General features: G+C 40.7%; 1 protein-coding gene across 4 annotated transcripts in view; it reads right to left on the reverse strand.

The window, feature by feature from the left end:
- Nucleotides 1–17,841, reverse strand: part of LOC137183453 (protein inscuteable homolog) — a 55,863-nt gene that overhangs the window by 34,451 nt on the left and 3,571 nt on the right. Inside the window, exons 2-3 of one of the 4 annotated variants that reach the window (XM_067590527.1) lie at nt 17,478–17,576; nt 1,654–1,745 (exon numbers count right to left, since the gene is read on the reverse strand). In XM_067590527.1, coding sequence (XP_067446628.1) covers nt 1,654–1,727 — 74 coding nt within the window. In that variant the 5' untranslated portion in view covers nt 1,728–1,745; nt 17,478–17,576. Of the gene's footprint in view, nt 1–1,653; nt 1,746–5,490; nt 5,835–11,599; nt 11,851–17,477; nt 17,577–17,841 lie in introns of those variants that run through there. The other 3 variants (XM_067590528.1, XM_067590529.1, XM_067590525.1) reach the window with 3 other exon arrangements.

A 17,841-nucleotide genomic window follows, 5' to 3' on the forward strand; every position in this document is an offset into this window, starting at 1 on the left:
GACAGTTCTGCACTAGTGGCGTGCAAGGGCTCATGGGACTGTAAATGTTCAAGTTTAAATCGTTGTTTTGGTGATGTTGTGTTCATGTTGTGGTTGTGTTATGTGGTTTTCAGTGTTTGTGTGGCCAGGACAGCATTAAGGTCTAACTAGCAATGTGGCCATCATGGCCGAGACTCCTGCAGTGATTTAGGACCTCCGGCCAGTGTTCATGTTCAGTGTGTATTCTGTTGTTAAATAAAACAGCATTTCCTCGGGTCGTGCGGTGTATGGGCCACAGGAATTGCTTTTAAAATCTGAGATCTCTGCCTCACGCCACATTCTTCCATGCAAGCTCCCCACAGCATTGTTTCTGTACAGACACATTAGTTACTCCTCCATCTAATTCCCTGCACAGCCATTGTCCACCTCAAGGCATTTTCACTTATTTTGCCAGATTAGACCTCTTCTCAGGACTGTGTGAACATGCACAGACGGTGACTGAACAATTCAATCTCCTGTCTGGTCTGTTGCATCTAGAGATAGGATGAGACACCTTAAATTAGCTGATTTTACTTAATTCTCAGCATAGCCTTTAAAAATTTATGCAAATATATGCAAGTTTTGGAAATATTTTTGAAATGTGAATCTGTGTATGTTCTCTTATATCTTTATGCAAATATATTCATAATGAATCAAGCATCAGTAACTCTGATAAATAAATCAGTAAATCATGAAACTTCATTGCTTTCCACTTAAGATTGCATTTGAATGAAATTGAAATTATGATTGAATGTATCTCTTCTGAATAACCTTTAAAGTATACCCTTATCAGACACAATAGTAACAGATATGGCTACTGACTGGACTCAAACCACGGACACTGTGGTTTCGTACACCCATGCTCTTTTAATTTTTAGGCATATACCATATAATGTAACACTGAGTTGCAGCATGTTAGAGATCTAACACTGTTTTTACTCAGCTTTTATTACATCTTCTTGTTTTCAGTATGCCAATTTTTCCACCTCATCCGATCTTAAAAACCTTTTTGTGAAAGTCTGTTTTTGTTTTTCAAATTTCAAATCAGGCAAATTCAAAATGAAAATAAACACATAACAGCTGCAAACCTACTGCTGTTTTAGTTCAAATCTGACTCGTTGGCGCTTTGAGCAGCACAAAGGAAATTCCACTCCACTCCATTGTATTGGGATGTCAGCAGACTCCTCAGTAGTGGACACCTCAGCAAATAAAACTAAAACTATCTGCGTGGCCACATACCACCAGAGGCAAGTGGGAAAAAATGATTTGGGTGAACGAACCCTTAAATACATAACATCTCTGAGTGCTCAAATGAACCAGCTGTGGACATGCCTTAAGAGAGAGCCTGGGTTGTGTGTATATACATACATACATTACAAAAAGTGACTAGCAACTTCCTTCCTTCATATGATCACATTGCACTTCTTAGATTTGTGTTCTTTTTTTTTTTCCTTTTTGTGTACAGTACTATAGCTGACAGTAGAGAGATACAGGAAATGATGAAAGAGAGAGAAAGATTGGGAGAGACATGCAACAAAAGTCTGCAGCCGGATGCAAACCGGGGACATTGCGGTTCATGGTCAGAGCCTTAACCCCGAGGCATTTAGGGCACTGCCACTGTGCACTTCTACTTGCCTCATTGGAGATGAAGAGAGTGAGCTGCTCTGTCTTGAGCTGCTCTGAGGAGTTGCCATTCTGTCCGAGGCCATCTTACTTCAGCTCAGCACCTGAAACACAACACATGCAACGTAAACATCAAGGTTACAAGTCATGAAAGTGACACCGTTTTTCTTTATCAGCTTATTTTGCTGTTAAATGTAAAAGATTGTTTGGAAAAAAAAGTCAAATTGTGTAACACGTAATGGATCACCTCAGACTGAATACATCCATGCGCTATTAGACACATTCAACACACACACAAAATGTATACAACATGCACACACACACACACACACTGCATCCTCCTGGCTGTGTTGCTTGCCACCGCAGCGTTATCCACTACAATATCTCCTTATTGATCCGCCTCCAAGCATTCTATTCTTGTCTTGTCTTTTTTTCCTCCAAGTAATTCAATTATCAATAAACCTCCCTGTTTTAAATAGCTGCAAGCCGCTGGTGTGCCAGTGGAATAATATTTCTTATCTTCTAATTTATTGGCTGGCTGCCAGCCAGTGACTCTCTTCCCTACTTTGAGCCTGAGCAAAAGGGGCTGACGCTCTTAAGTGCCCGCAACTTTATTCCGTCGTTTTATTGATGTATCCCATTTAGATTAGTCCATTTTTATTCGGGAGAAGCCACGGATGCCCTCCTGCCTGGGCCACACCCTAATCCTTTTAGTTAATGATATCCTGCAGTGGTGTGGTAACAAATTTCATGTTTACTGTGGAGTATAATTAGCAGGTAGTTACAAAGTGAGTTTCTCTCTCACGCACACAAACACACACACACCCTACGAGTGTCACAGAGCGGGTTTCATCTGTGGTGCCCTGCTTTTTATTAAATGCTTACAGAGTTTTATGGGATCGATAGACGTAAACAGGAGAACTCACAATAAAGCAATTGAGACTAGAAGGATGTGCAATGCATGCGAGATGTCACTCGTTCATGTTGCTGGTCTGCTTTTTCAGTGCCGAAGTGTTCAGGCATTTTGAAGCCGAAATGCCACAATGGCGGAACAACTGATCCATTCTGTAGCATTTGATGGAGATGGAGCAGCAGCGCATTAGAGGAGTTACCAATTTGGTTTTACTCTTTGCTTTGATTGCCACAAAACTCCCCAGGTTACATAATTATGAACAACAAAGGGAACTATTTGATGATGGATGAGGGAATAAGGGGGAGGGGTTGGGTTGAGTGACCGAGTCAGTGACTGCGATAAACAGAGACTCAGACTAGACTTGAAAGAGAGATACAAAAGAAAGAGAAGAGGGAGCAAGAAGGGAGAAGATACAGAGAAGCAAGAAGAAAGGAGGGGGGGTCTTTTAACTGCAGTCTTGGCATGGCTCCTCAAGGGCCATTTTCAGAGTAAAAACAGCAAATCAGAAATAATACCAATACTGTGCCAGGACCCTGGAAGTCTGGAAGACTGACAGTAAGCACTCTGTATTGGGGAAAAACCCCACATCCATTACACTTAGAATAGAAAATACCACAAAATGAGTGCTGATATAATTGCACCGTTAGATTATTACAATAGAGTTGTAGATGAATTATATAGGCCCTATAATTGAGCGCAGGGTCACAGCCGCCGAGACACGGATCCAGCAGATTCCATTACATGCGCCTCCAGGTCGTTATGGCGCTCTTCTGTGGATTACCATACAAATGGAGATGAGTTGTCCGATGTACCCAATCAAGCAATTCAGTCCTGAGCACTTAGAGTGTGCCACTAAGTGCCGTGTTAAGGACCATTGCGCTGAAAGTGGCCTCTGTCATTCTGCCGTGAGTGGCCACCAACTGCAAGCGATGCATGAGGGAAGTGAGGAAAGGTTTTCAGCGAAATGTTACAAAAAGTTTACAGCATGTCCTCTGTGTATCTGAGACTCCACTGATTTGGTTCAGGCAGTGCTTTGTTATGTTGTAATAATTCATGTAACAAGAAGTACAGCAGTCCATTCATTTTAAATCAGCACTGTACGTGTATGTGTCTGCAGTTTAAACATCCCCAAGTGCACGAAGGCTGCAAGTGCTACAGAAATATGAGTTTCCCAAGCAGATGGTCAGCTTTGACGGGATCCTGGCTAATTTTCTTGCTGGGGTGGACATTTCTTTTCATGTCTGGGCTGAAACCTGAGTGGCCCTTTGGGTTTCCCCATTCGGTTGCCTTGGAGAACATGTCGGTTGTAGGTAAGCCAAACAAAGGACACCTCTGTCTCAGCCCCATGTCACATGCCGGGTAAAACAACAACCACTCAGCGACTTGTGTGTGTAAGGGAAATCACCGGGGTGTGCATTCCAGATTTACTGCAGCACTTGTATTTATTCTTTGCATGTGTGTAGAGGGGGATTTAAAGGTTGCATGTTCCTGTCACTTGTAGTTTTCTGGTGATATTTCAGGTAATGTCTGTCTGTAGTTAGTGTCATGCCAACTCCTGCATTTAACATAAGACACATATTTTCTATGCTATTCATTGTTTTTTTGTTGTTGCAATAGCCTTTAAATGTACTTACATCCAGTTATTACCTCTTTTTATATTTTTTATTGTCACTGGCAGAATCTAACATTCTCACACACACACACACACAAATGATTCACAGCAAACCAGTATACAGGTGCTTCAGGATTTGTGTTTGCAATCTCATTTATAGAAGACCCCCTGTTCACTGATAGCTCTCTAATCATATCATGGCTGTGCTGATTTACTGCTATGAAAACCAAACTCTTCCTTCTTCTGCTCTGTCAAAAAGTGTTCAACTGGCAAACTATAGGGTATTTGTCACCAAAGCTAGAATTTTTTTTACAGCCATTGATCACTAAACTAAAAATGCTGTTAGATTAAGATTTGTGCCCTGCTTTTATGTGGAAAACTACTGCGTGATTAAAAGGCAAATTTTTTATTAAAGGGTGACACGATGAATCCTCTTGGCCCACAGTTTGTTCGGCTGCTCTGTAAACAATTACACAAGTTGGATTTCTGTTGTCATTTCTGACAGAATAATTGTCCACGGTGTCGATATGTGTGTCATTTCGAACAAAACTCTGCAACATATAGTAGTAATACACAGTTGCCACCGCTAAAGTAACCACAGATGTCGTCAGATCAACCAGGACTGAAGTCTTATGGATTGTAACTTTAGCAAACACAAGACCATCACGGGTTCAGTAATAACTGACAGACTGAGGCCACTATATTATAGAGTGGATTTGTCAATCTCTCTATCCCAAAAGGAAAGGGCATTGATACGATGGTACGATGAGGGAGAAAAAGTTACAATGACGCACTGTAACACAGGAAAAATGTCTTGTCTCTTGCTTCTCTTAAATGAGAACTCGGCCAATTTCTAAATTCGGGGGACTTGCAATGGAATTGAAATTGATGTAGCACCAGAGACATATACTCCCTCTTATTCCCTAATTCTTTTATTCTCTGTGCAAAGTCTAACTCTGAACTAGTTTTCGTCTCACAAGTACAGACTGACGTGGAAAACGAGTATGCATGCAGGCTAATATACTTTTTAATGTACCACTAAGATTTCATTGTCCACTGACCTCACTGTCTGTTCACAACTGCAGAATCACAGTGTAAAAATACATTTGCAGTACTTTTTATAATGTTCTGTGGTGAAGCAGAATGCCTCTCATATATTCTGGGTAAAACCACCAAAATGAAAACAAAAACTGGTCTGCAGAAAACAAAATACCACACCACAGTGGCTCAGCTTCGTTACGCCAAAAGCAATGAATTTCTGTTTGACAAAAACAGGAGAAATTGAACATTGCGGAAATCAGGAGAAAGAAGCGAAGCCACTCACCATTTTGAGGAGCCAAAACCAGCTTGAATCAGTGTGATGGAGTTCAGGAAGGAGTGAGCCAGGCTGTGTACTCTAAGTTTAAGATCCTTGTTGTTTCAGGAGTGCCTCATTGTGTAACTGGTTCCTTATGGTTTGGCTTCACTTCAAAACTGCCAATGATTAAGTATAACATGCTTCTTCTCCTGATGCTATCCTAACTCACACAGACTGAAGAAAGCATCTACTAAAGAAGTTGTCTCTGGCCTTTGGCCTTTAAATACAGTGGACACACTCTGCATCAGCGACTTGCCGGTGCCGTGCTGCTCATGTCCTATCATTGAGCTGGAGACTGGGTTCACGGGAGGAGACAGCGGTCACAGTCTCGCCACAGAACTGTCATGTGGCGAGGAAGGCAGGGCAGGATGGGTACTGTATGGGTGGTTGGGTGGGAATAAGTTGGAAGCACGCTGTGCTGAGCCATTCAGTACACCCGACATTCCCATCCCACACACAGTGGACTGGCTCAAAGTGGGCCCTTGTACTTGGACAGAGAGACCCACACATAGCAGTGTAGATAACGCCTGATGTGAACTGCTCCTGCTCCATTGAATGTCTAAGTAAGTCCCCTCAACTTTCTCCAATCTGCAAGCACGGCAGTACATTTAAACCTTGAGTGTGAACATTCATTCTTGACACTGAAAATTATAGTTTGACAAAAAAAATCTTAGCTAGTCATCGAGCAAAATCCATCTACCGAGTAAGACAGTGAGATTTGGTTTACAACATTTAAACTATAATGTTAAGTCTATGAATCAAGTAGTCGATCAACAGAGACTTAATCTGCAAGTTGATAATCAAATTCTCAAATGTGATTATTTAATGCTTTTTTGTCATATATGATAGTAAACTGAATATCTTTGGGTTTTGAACTGTTGTTTGGACAAAAGAAGACATTAAAAATGTAACCTTTGACTCTAGTGAATTTTCACTATTTTACATTTTACAGACAAATCTATTAATCAATTAAGTGAGAAAATAATCGGCAGATTAACTAACAATGAAAATAATCATTAGTTGCAGCACCTAATTAAAACCATTTCATATTATAATTTAATTTACTACTTCTCTGAATTTAATTTTATAAAGGTTGTAAGATACACAGTTTTTTGATATTTCTATTCCCAGGGCATTGTAATAATATTTCTAATAGCCCGAATGGAAAAACAACCCCTGAATCCTGGCAGTATAACAGCCATGCTTGACCCATTGAGCTACACACATAATGCTATCATAAAATACTGAAGGAGGTTTTATGCTAGAGTAATACATTTGTTGTTAAAAGACATAAAGTGTTCCAATATTTGCCTGGCACAAACAGTATCTACAGCACCAACCATGGTGATCCCTGATGTGAAGAATTATGAGATGATGTAAAATTGGAAGCTATTGTGGAAGAATTAGAGGTCCAACTTAAGCTAACGTAATGTACCATATGGTATCACAATCTCTGACATGCTTTTACAACTTATTTGGATATGGTATTTAGTATTTTGTGTCACAAAATACCAAGTTGTCTATCAATTTATATTTTTAACACAAAGCCAGTCTAATACAGATGTTGAAAGGACAAACTTGTTCTCTGCAGACATAACAGTCCTCTTGCTCATTATCTCAGTGAGTCTAAATGCAGTACATTCCACAGATAACATTGGTATGGGCAACTTATTTTAAGTTTGGGTTATTTTTTGCCAGGCTGCCTCTCTGCTACAATAACTGTATTTGGTATTCAAACAGGGTTAAATCTGTGAACATAATAATCAAGCACACTTTGGTCCTTTTAGTGGTCCTTTTATAAAACGTTAACAATGGTCAGTATTTCAGTATCAGTATTGTCCACAAAGTCTTTCCAACGTTTTCATTTTTTCAGCTCTAGTTGTTGCGTGAGGTGGACTGACTGGTATGTCTACACTGAGCATGTTTATGAATATTTTTTCCATCTCTGGAGGGATTTGTTCCCTAAATTGATTTGTTTAGGAGTTGGTTGCCAATGGAACTGCATCAAGACATGTGAAAATTTGGATCTTTGCCCTTTTCCAAGTGAGAAATGACAGTTTGCCAAGATTCTGTTCAAGGTTTGAGGTTATTTCTGTATACAAGCACATATTTGATTTCTTTGGGTTGTGTGAAATTAACCAAATGAAGCTAACTTTTCCACTGTGGTTGAGGCAAAGCACAACAAACTTTACTCTTCATCAGCAACATTGAGTTACACATTCACACAGTTTCACTTACACCTGAGGGTTGTTCAGTACAATCACTGCTTTACAGCAACACTGGAGAAACTGGGGGTCAGTGCCTTGTTGTCGCCCACTCACATTTTCCCAGCTCGTCCAGGGATCTGACTGATCTTCTGAGAAAACATTTTGGCCTAAAGCCAAACCTCAAGGCTACCATCACCCCATTCAGAACTGGTGAACATAAAGCTCACACTGAGAACCAGGAAGACTTTCAAAACAAAGACTGATGAGTTGTAGATGTTCATTCATACACAGTTTAGTTTGATGGAAAGTAATTAAAGAGCTCTGCTTCACAAAAGACTGAGAAGCCACATTAACACCAAAACTCAAAATGTGTTTGACACACCCTTTGTTTGTTTTGGAGTAGTTAGTTACTTCACAAAAGAACAGTGTCTATTATAAGCTCATGTCAGTTTTCACAGCAGAAAAATAGTATCAAAATGTCTACAGAAACTTCTCAAACCACTCCTGCTGCTTGATTCACTTCTCTGCTGTCCATCATGCAAAATCTGGCTTTATACTTCACTTCTTTCATGTTGTGCTACCATTGTCCTTGAACCTCTGAACTCAGGAAGTTGCATATTCAGCGATTATAGGGTGAAAGAGTGTTTTAGATATCTCGAGCATACGGTTGACATGCACAGAACTGGATTTTGCTGCAGCATTGGTTTGAGAATTTTTATGGGTGTTTTTGATACATTTTTTTTTTCCACTTTTCAGAACAAAGTAAAACTTTCCCCATTAAAATTCATTGCAACTGACATGAAACAAACAACTTTTTACAACCTTCCTTTAAGCTTACAAATGGGGGTGTTTGGGTGAAATATCATTTTAATAAAATTCTTGACACAGGCTGACTTGCATTGGACACAAGTGATGTAACACAATGTCAAGGCAATTTTAGTTTTAAAACTTAAACTTCTATATATGAAGTCTACATGTTTTGTCTCCAGTGTGAAGCTGTCAGACTAGAGCACATATGTTTGTAATCTACTGTAAACTACCTGAACTTTTTTCTGTCAATGTACACACAAACACACAAGCATACACACACACACCAGAGCGTTAAAAATAAGTCCTGTAATAAAATAGCAGCTGCACAACCTTTTAGCTTCCCTTCTGCCTACATCCAGGTGTTCCAATGGTCTGTCAAAATAATGCATCCTTCAGACTTCACCTCAATCATTTCTGACACTTGAAGTCAAACACAGTTTGAACCACACTGCAAACACTGACAGGTCCCATAGTTAACTCCAGATTCTCCCAATCACTATGTTTTCTTTAGATGGGAAGACAAAGAAATGCACAAAGTAGAGCATCCCTCCTACAGTAAAGTGTGTTGACTGCAGCATCATGGGAGGACTGTTGTAGTTCTTTTAGAGACACAAGAGCTTATATTAGCCTTTAAAGCCACAAAACACCGCAGCAAACACTTTAGCTATGTGGCTAATGAGAGAAAAACTATGTCTGCGTCTTGACATGTCTCAGGGTGATGGTGACAGCGGCTTCAGGAGCGTCACAAGTTTGAGACTGTGACACACACGGGTGATGTCAGGAATAAAATGTGTAGGAGGATGGAGAGGAAGCACGGATGTCATTTCCATATAGTTTTACTACAAAAAGTGGCTGTACAGAAGAGAGATTGAAAGAGTTGAGAATGAAGTGGAGGAGACAAGAGAATGACAAGGGGGAAATGTGAGAGATGCATTGTGGGTAAAGCAGGTAACTGAACAAACACTCCTGTTAACATTTATCGTGCCCCACATAGACGATTTCCATAATATAATTCTTCAACATGAGAGGTTGAGATGTGGTGTATATAGAGCTTTGCTTTGTGAAACTGCAGCATTGTGAACATGATGTGCTCATAGAGGTCTTAACTCTGGTCTGACTGTACTTCTTAGCACTACAGTCAGCCACTCCTTTATAATTTGGACATTAAATATGTCATTTCCTACAATGCAAGTAACATTCACAAGTGATTTCTTGGCTATCTGGCCCTTCTGTATGACCTTTATTTAATCCAAAGTTCATTTGGACTAAATGATGAACATTATTTGACTGTGTTTAGTCAGACCACATTCATCCAAACTAATGACATGTTTACATCATTTCTGAAATAACTGCTTAAATTATTCTCTTTTTCAACAAGTGCTTTCCCTTTGAGGAAAAAACCAAATGTACTACCACTTCAACTACTTTACTACTTTATTATAACCCTGAAGGAAATCTGGTTTGCATCAGGGCTTTAAAACACACAGATCACAAGAATGCATCGATGACAACCAACAACCATAAAAACATTATGTCAGAAATATAGCAGCAATGTAAAATATTCAAATATAACAACAGTGGATAATGCCAAAGATAGACACTTATAAGTACTAAATACTAAATATTAAGCCAAAAGAAAAGAGACTCTAGTGTGCCTTCTACAGCATGGACAAGTGGTCAATATAAGTCATCTTTTTTGTCTTTTAACACTTTGCTGGGTGAGTTAGGACTTGAACAGTAGAACATAATAGGAATGATGACAGGAAGAGATGAAAAATGGGAGTTTGAGGTTACCAAAAGTTTATGTAGGGATGGCAAAGGGCTGAAATGGTTCTTCTGCTGAAAGTTTTGTGATGAATGGTTTGGAAAGTGAAATCTGGTGGGAAATGAAAAATTCACTGAAAAAGTATTTGAATGTCTCCTTAATGGATAATTTAAGTCTTTCTGAATTTAAAAATCCATTTGTGGGAGAAGAATGGAGACAGTTATCATTCAGCGTCTGTCACCGGCCTCTACAGAGAAGATGGACTCACTTGACGCGTGATATGCTCCTCCAGTAGTGTACCTGACAGCTGAGCCACATTTTTGCTCCATTGTACATATGTCACTCATACTGTACCCATCTGCTGTTACAGCGGGTCCTCAGACACAAGAAGGAACATCTCACTTTCTTTGCAGAGGCAAAAGTTTTCTTACTTTTTCAAGAAGCAATTAGCTGTGCAATACACTGCGCTACAAGCAAATTCAGAAAAAAAAAAGATCAACTGGAAAAGTAATTTTCCAGCATTTGTGCAGTTTAAGTTTTTTTCCAGTTGTCTTAGCCCCAACATAACAACAATAGCATACAGTACAATGCTTTTTCCACCTTAACATCTGACATACAAAGCTATTCTTAGCTGTGCATACAGTGAAAGCAGTCTGTAAAAAAGTTTACTAGAGATTAGCCCAGTTTTGGTTTTGTCTAGCATGCCTTAATTATGCTCTGGAGTTTCTCATATGCACTAGTTTGGGATGTGAAGACTGCAAGTTGTTCCTGACTAGACTAAATGAAAAGATGTCCTTGTAAGGCCAAAGAATGGGCAATCTATTTGGGTCTTGGAGCATTCCTTCCTTTGGCATAATAATATGGAAGTTAAATGTTCTGCCCTCATGAGGTTTCCAGGCAACCTGTGTCGCTCATGGAGATGACATCAGACAGGGTCAAGTTGCATAAACACTCACACAGACCTGTAACCCCAAGCATGCTCTAAAATCAGCCACCCTGTTAAATGTCACACTAATAAATGTGGACAGATCACTACAACTGATAGCACTTACACTTGAAGGCAGCAGTAATCACACCAGCTCCTGCTAAACTCACATTCCTCAGACACCAAAGGAGCCGAGGACACATTCCCCCCCCCCAAAAAGATGAAATTCAGCTGCATAAATAACTATATTACTTCACCACAAGTCTGCTAAAGTGAATACACTGTCGTCTCGGTACTTTATGGTCAGCTATAAAAGTACCCGTAATTCTCATTTTCAAGAAAAAAAAACAGATGATAGCAGCACCATACCTCCTGAGAGCTCAAATAGCCCCAACGTCACGCCAAGAGAAATATCCAAATGCATTTTAAGCTTCCCTGTTCCATCGACAGTTAGCTGAATAAATAACAGAGGGAAATCAGCTGGAGAAGAGACAACATCCAAAGCTCACAAAAGGCTTTGGAGTGGAGCTCAGTCGCTTCGGGGGCAGCTCCAACAGGCCAAAGAGACTGGAACTGGATCCTGGCACAGTCTGGTTCGGTGAAGGGGATCGTGTGGGTACCTGACACCGGTGCAGTGACGGCAAGCAAAACAGCAGGAGCTGCTTAATAATGAATGAGCAAGGCCTGTAGAGAGGCACCACACACATACAAACACAAACACACACACACACACACACACACACACATACACACACACACACACCACATGGCTAATAGGGAGTCATACTGACATAATTGGACACAGGCTTACAGCGTGGTCAGGTAAAAGCAGGGTATATCACTATAATCAGTCCATGCAACTAGACACGTGTTGCTAACAAAGTAGTCTGACATCACCCTGCAGCACTCCACACTTTACACACAGCGGGTTGCAAGTGTGTTTAGTGCTAGTTTATGTTAAGATATAGTCTAGTCTTGTAAAACTTCTTTTTATACTTTATTTCATGTAGTTCTAGTCAGTAAAAAAAAACAGACATGACTGAAGACTTTAAGAGGGAGGGAAAAATCTGAAAGATCAGTCAGCTACAGCCCAGTGGTGTTCAAAATAGCAGGATTGATGGGTGTTGTCATGTAACCTCTACCACACCCACCTCACAAACAGAATATGATTGGCCGAGATGCGATCCTCATGGCAAAGAAGAGGGGAAAACCCAATCGGAGCCGAGCACCAGCCAGCTCCACGGAACAAAAGCATGAAACATCAGCTGAGTCACCACGGAGCCCAGAAAATATCAACAAACACTGAGGTTAAAACCAGGAGACAGAAGTGCATCCATTTGAAAGTCTGTGGTTTGACTGCCCAGGCCTTTGTTAAAACCCACAACGATGATGTTGAACCCAAAACCAAAACTGTAATCAAAATACAACACTAACTGGACCCACAGTGTCATCAGATATGTGGCTGGTGTATCTGCAAAGTATGAAAGGATTTGTGCAAAACACCACAATCTGAGATTTTTCAAACTTGGCAACACACCAAGGCAACGCTTAATTCTCCCTGAAGGACCACATACCTAAACATCATTAGAGCAATGTTCATTGCATTCATTCATTGAAATTGCAAATATATTGCGTAAGACAAAAGAGCAAACAAATCAGGTCACTGAGGACAAGAAACAATGATTGAGGATCAAAATGTACAAATCTAAGACGCAGAGGATTGACAGTTTGAATGTGGTACACGTTGATTTGTCCATGTTTATGTTGGTGGCTCACTGAGCAAGGAAGGAGGGCAGCAATCTGCGTCTAACAACGCTGCTGTAACCTCTGCATTTCAGCAACATATCCATACGCCCAGTCCAGACAGACATCACCTGGGGACAGGACATCACTTTCAGAAGGCACCACTTCATTCATGTGACTCGGAAGACCCTCACATGACTATCCTGTGCTAGAATGGAGTGAAAGATCCGGAGATGTTAAAATGCTCAGGACTTCTCACCAAGACCAGTATCCTTAAGAATTACATCCATATTGGACGATTCTGACTTCACGACTTATGCTCAAAGGCAACGCAGAAAGCGTTTTGTCTTACAGTATATGCAGCAAGATGGAAAGTAAGAGTGTAAAGGTTGGTTTGGTGGTTAGATACGTAGTGAGTCTGACTTTCATGTAGGAGACTGGAGTTCATCTCCTGTCGCAGATCTGCAATTTACGGTTGTGTTATTATTAACCATAATGACGAGCTTTCCCTAACCTCAACCGCACCGCAGCAGAAATGGCAGAAAGCAAGAATTTTAAAAATGTTGGCATTGGGCACAAGATTCCGCTTGCATTGATCAGAGTCTGGGGGTTTTGGCACAGTCGTCCAATACTGACATGCTTGTCTGGTGATAGGGTTGCCCCACAAGTAAGTACAACTGATGAAGCCCCCTGGATGAGTCTACTCAACAACTGCAGTATATTTCTACCTGGTACCATCAAGGTGAACTGAACTTCTAGTTGCTCCCAGTTGCTTTAGTGGAGCTTTTCAGGCTCAGCATGAGTTCTCAATTAAAAACCGCAAGACCTCAGCTTCCCTTAATGGAAAAGCTGCATAACAACAACAACTGAACACTTTGGGTTGGGGGCACTTTTATTTCTTTATAGCAGAACGTAACGGTTACCTATATAAAAATCTACCTGACAAAAGAGCTTCCCTACAGGTTAAATCATACATACAGTGCTCATTGAACCACAATGTAGAACCCTATTCACTCTATCCACTGCCCTCACTGCACTGCACATCCTTCTTTGTTTTTGTCTCTGTTTGAACTCTCTTCTTGCTGTGTGTATTTTTTTTTTTATTTCAAACCAAACGCTCTTAAACACATACAGGATAATACTGCAATAAAGTATCTTCAGACATCTAAGTAAAAAGCAACAGTAGTGCTTTTCCAGTATTGTCTTAAATATTTTGGCCAAAGGTTTAAAGTTAGTGATAAATTCTTGGGAAATCTGTACCATCAGCTTCTAGGTTGGACTTCAGGCACGTGGCCAAAACAATCCTTTGAAGCAGATTCCCGACAGCAGCAGGAGCTCTCAACCCTCAGCATCATTGCCTGATCTTCTCCTGTCAATCAGGTGGTGAATGACCTCACTGGCATTTATGTCACGCCGCTCCTTCAGCTAGATGAAGTGCCTTGGAAATGGCATTGGCCCAGTTACGGCCCAGCTTTACATGTCAGAGAGATCAGGCAACTGCAAAACACAGGAGTCAAGCACAATCCATACGCACAATTTATAGCCAGCTGTCTGTCTATCCATCTCCGCCCACGGGTACCCACAAGGTAAATTCATGACCCCATATCGTACACCCTGACCATAAATAAACCCTGAATGGATACTCAGGTTAGATATTGCTTTTGGGCTCATGAGTGACCTGATATTAGGGGCCACACACAAAATGGCTAAGAAAAGTGAGCAGAGAGGGAGGGGAGGAGGACGTAATAGCCGCAATTCCTTGCGAGTCAACTCTACAGCTGTTTGACATTAAAGGAGGTGGGAGTAAATTAGGTGGGCTGGGTCTGTGTGTGTGGGTTTAGGGGAAAAGGGAAGAGTAAAATCAAGGGTGGAGGATAGGTCCACTGCCCAGATCTACGCCAAGGAACACAGGCACCACTTCAGGGCAGGGTGGAATTTTTTGAGGCGTTTTCCTCTGACTGTTATTTCACAACTGAAGTAAAGGCACAGGGTAAATGGAACACACATGGGGTCAATGTGATAAGTAAATATCAGCTGCAAAAATCGCAAGGTATGTAAGAAACACTCCATATGTGCCCACAAGCACACACGTGGCACTTCAAAAAGCCATTTCAGTGCTATTTTTTCCACTTCGGCATGAGAAGTAAACACATGTGAGAGTTTTCTAGGTGATTAGGTCTGGAAAACAGTCTGTCATGTCTCATTTAACATACACAAAATATTCTCAAGAAATATATTTTAAGAAGGTAATTTTAAAATGAGATATGCAGCACTGAAAAAGTGTAACACCTTCTCCAACCAAGGGTGCTGTGATTACACCTCAGTCTTATAGAGCTTACTTTGCACTTTACTTCTTACCTAAATTATATATAACAATATTCACAATGTCAAAGACAAATGTGGGGTATGGCATGAAATAAACTAAAATTATAAAACAGAAGTCTTCTTTAAACATGTTTTGTAGGACTATCTACAATTTTTCTAAAATACTCACTTCAAATGGACTGTAGTTTGGTGTATCATTTTCAAACACATCCACTGAGTTGCTGTTGCTGCCATGAAGCTGCGTGAGCCACAGGCAGACAGTAGTACTGAGGCCGCAAGGGTTACCCAAACAGAAAATGACACCACTAGAGAGAAGAAGTAGTAACTCCTCAAGACTCCCTAAGGTGTTCTCAGCTGCATCAAGACTTTTTTCAGAGGGAGAGAGAGTTGTGACCTCTCTATCTTCTGTGAATCACACTACAAACAAAAGCGGAGAATTACTGAAGCTTCCATTTCCACTCATGATCTCCCCAATGAACTGTAACAAGAGCCACAAAGCAAATACAGTAGATGCAATCAAAGAAAAGACAGATAAACAGACTGAAGCCCAGTAAGTCATGACCTCCCTCCAATTAGCAGATGGAGATGTGAAGTAAAGAAGAGGGAGGGGGGGACAGAAAGCATAGAAAAAGAAGTCTGCGTAAGAGAAGCTCCAAGCTGACTCTCTAATTCAACCAGTCTGATATTGATTTATCTCCAAGCCATGGGCCCCAGAGTGGCTGCCATATTGGGCCCACCTACGCAAAAATTTATACCTGCACTCTCCTAATTGAGTCCCCACAAGAGAGGGACTCCATCGAGTCATGAACGCTAACCGAGTGATGTGTCAACAGTCACCGTTAGTCACAATAAAGCAGCGTCAAAGATGTTCACGCGTCACATGTGCAGCTGTCAAATTTGTAATGCAAGTAAGATTAAAGTGGGGCTTTCTTGTGGGCGCATGTTACAGTTCAGCATTATTTAAAATGTACATCAGTTATGCTCAGTCCCGCTTGAATTGTCCATATTAACCACTAAACTGAGCAGATTAATTTGTGCTTAATATCATTTTTAGCTCAATTTCCTTTGATGAATAAATGTTTAAATCAACAGCAAGAGGTTTTTTAACACAACTTTCTTTGATCACAGTTGTTCGCAAGCCGTAAAAACTGCCCCTTTGATTAATGTCGGAGACGAGCAGCCGGCTCCATGGTGAGGAAGATGTTGTCTGACCCCCACCAAGGTCAAAGGTCAGCCACTCAAAGGTAGCAGGCAGAGCCACTGATGTTTCTGTGGCCATAAAGACATGGAGTTTTCTAAATTTGTCACAGAACGACCTGGAGCCAGTTTCAAAAAAGCATGCACAGCTTATACACAGATGAAACGCAAATTTGTAGATAAGTGTGCAAGTCCTACAGAGCTCTGGATGTTCATGGATAGCAAGTATGGAGCTTGTTACTGTAATCAGTAAAACATTATTAGAATTATGCTGCAAATCGTAGCTCGCATGTTACAAACTTGGTAAAACGAGCCTCTGTAGTTTATATCTTTATGATTCAGTTGCTGAAACTGATGCTAAGCAGTAAATCACAGGATAAAATCAGACATTAGCAGTAGCATTGAAACGAGAGAGACAAAGATCAGCAGAGAGCGCTTGCTTATCGCTGTTTAGTAGACAGATTTACCTCTATACCCACCAATCAGGTAAATCTGTAGCATCACATGTGGAAAGATGTCACACTCTTATGTGGTTTAGGCTTTAGGCTAGAGGTTGTAAGTTTTTATGTTATGTAATACCATATTATTATGATATGGCAACATTTTCCATCAGTTCCAAGTCTCAAAGTTACAACACCAGCCTAACTTTTAAGAAGGCAGGCATTTCTTGTATCTTGGAATTTATTTGTCCAGTTGCCAGTATATAATTGGCCAATTAATAGATAACAAATGATATCTATCCATTAATTGAAAAATGGTATTGTTAAATTTGAAATACAGGCAAGTATTGTGTTGTTTTCCCTGAAGATATCTAGACATCTAGACATCTAGATCAAAACGGTCAAAGGACAGGCGGAGCTGTGTGAGAACCACCAGACTATTGGGAGGAGAACCAAAAATGACCCGGCTCTGACTCCAGCAAGACCACACAGACACAATGAGGAGGGATGGAAAAATAAAAACAGACAAAGGAAGAAACTACCTCATCCAGAAGAAAGAAGCTTCCAATGTAGAATGACGGACACTTGGCCAGGTCTGGCTTTAAGCGTGGGATCTTAGCCTCCGATGGTTTCGTCAGCAACTATAGAAGTTGCAGATGAAAGTGTTATTGAAAGAGAGAGAACTCTTAATGTTGAGCACAAAGTCAGTTCAGGATAGTCTGAATACACAATGCTCTGGCACCAGCCCCTTAAAACCATAGTTGTGTGGAGCCAAGTGCAGCTCCATATGTCCAACTTTAGCTGTGGTCACAAGTTCAGTCACACCCTCAGTGATAGTCACTGCTCATCACACTGCATTGGCAAGTTGCTCTCTTCATGGTTCAAGACAAAGAGTTTGAGGTTGTA

Source organism: Thunnus thynnus, chromosome 5 (assembly GCF_963924715.1).
Source record: "Thunnus thynnus chromosome 5, fThuThy2.1, whole genome shotgun sequence".
NCBI classification, from domain to species: domain Eukaryota; kingdom Metazoa; phylum Chordata; class Actinopteri; order Scombriformes; family Scombridae; genus Thunnus; species Thunnus thynnus.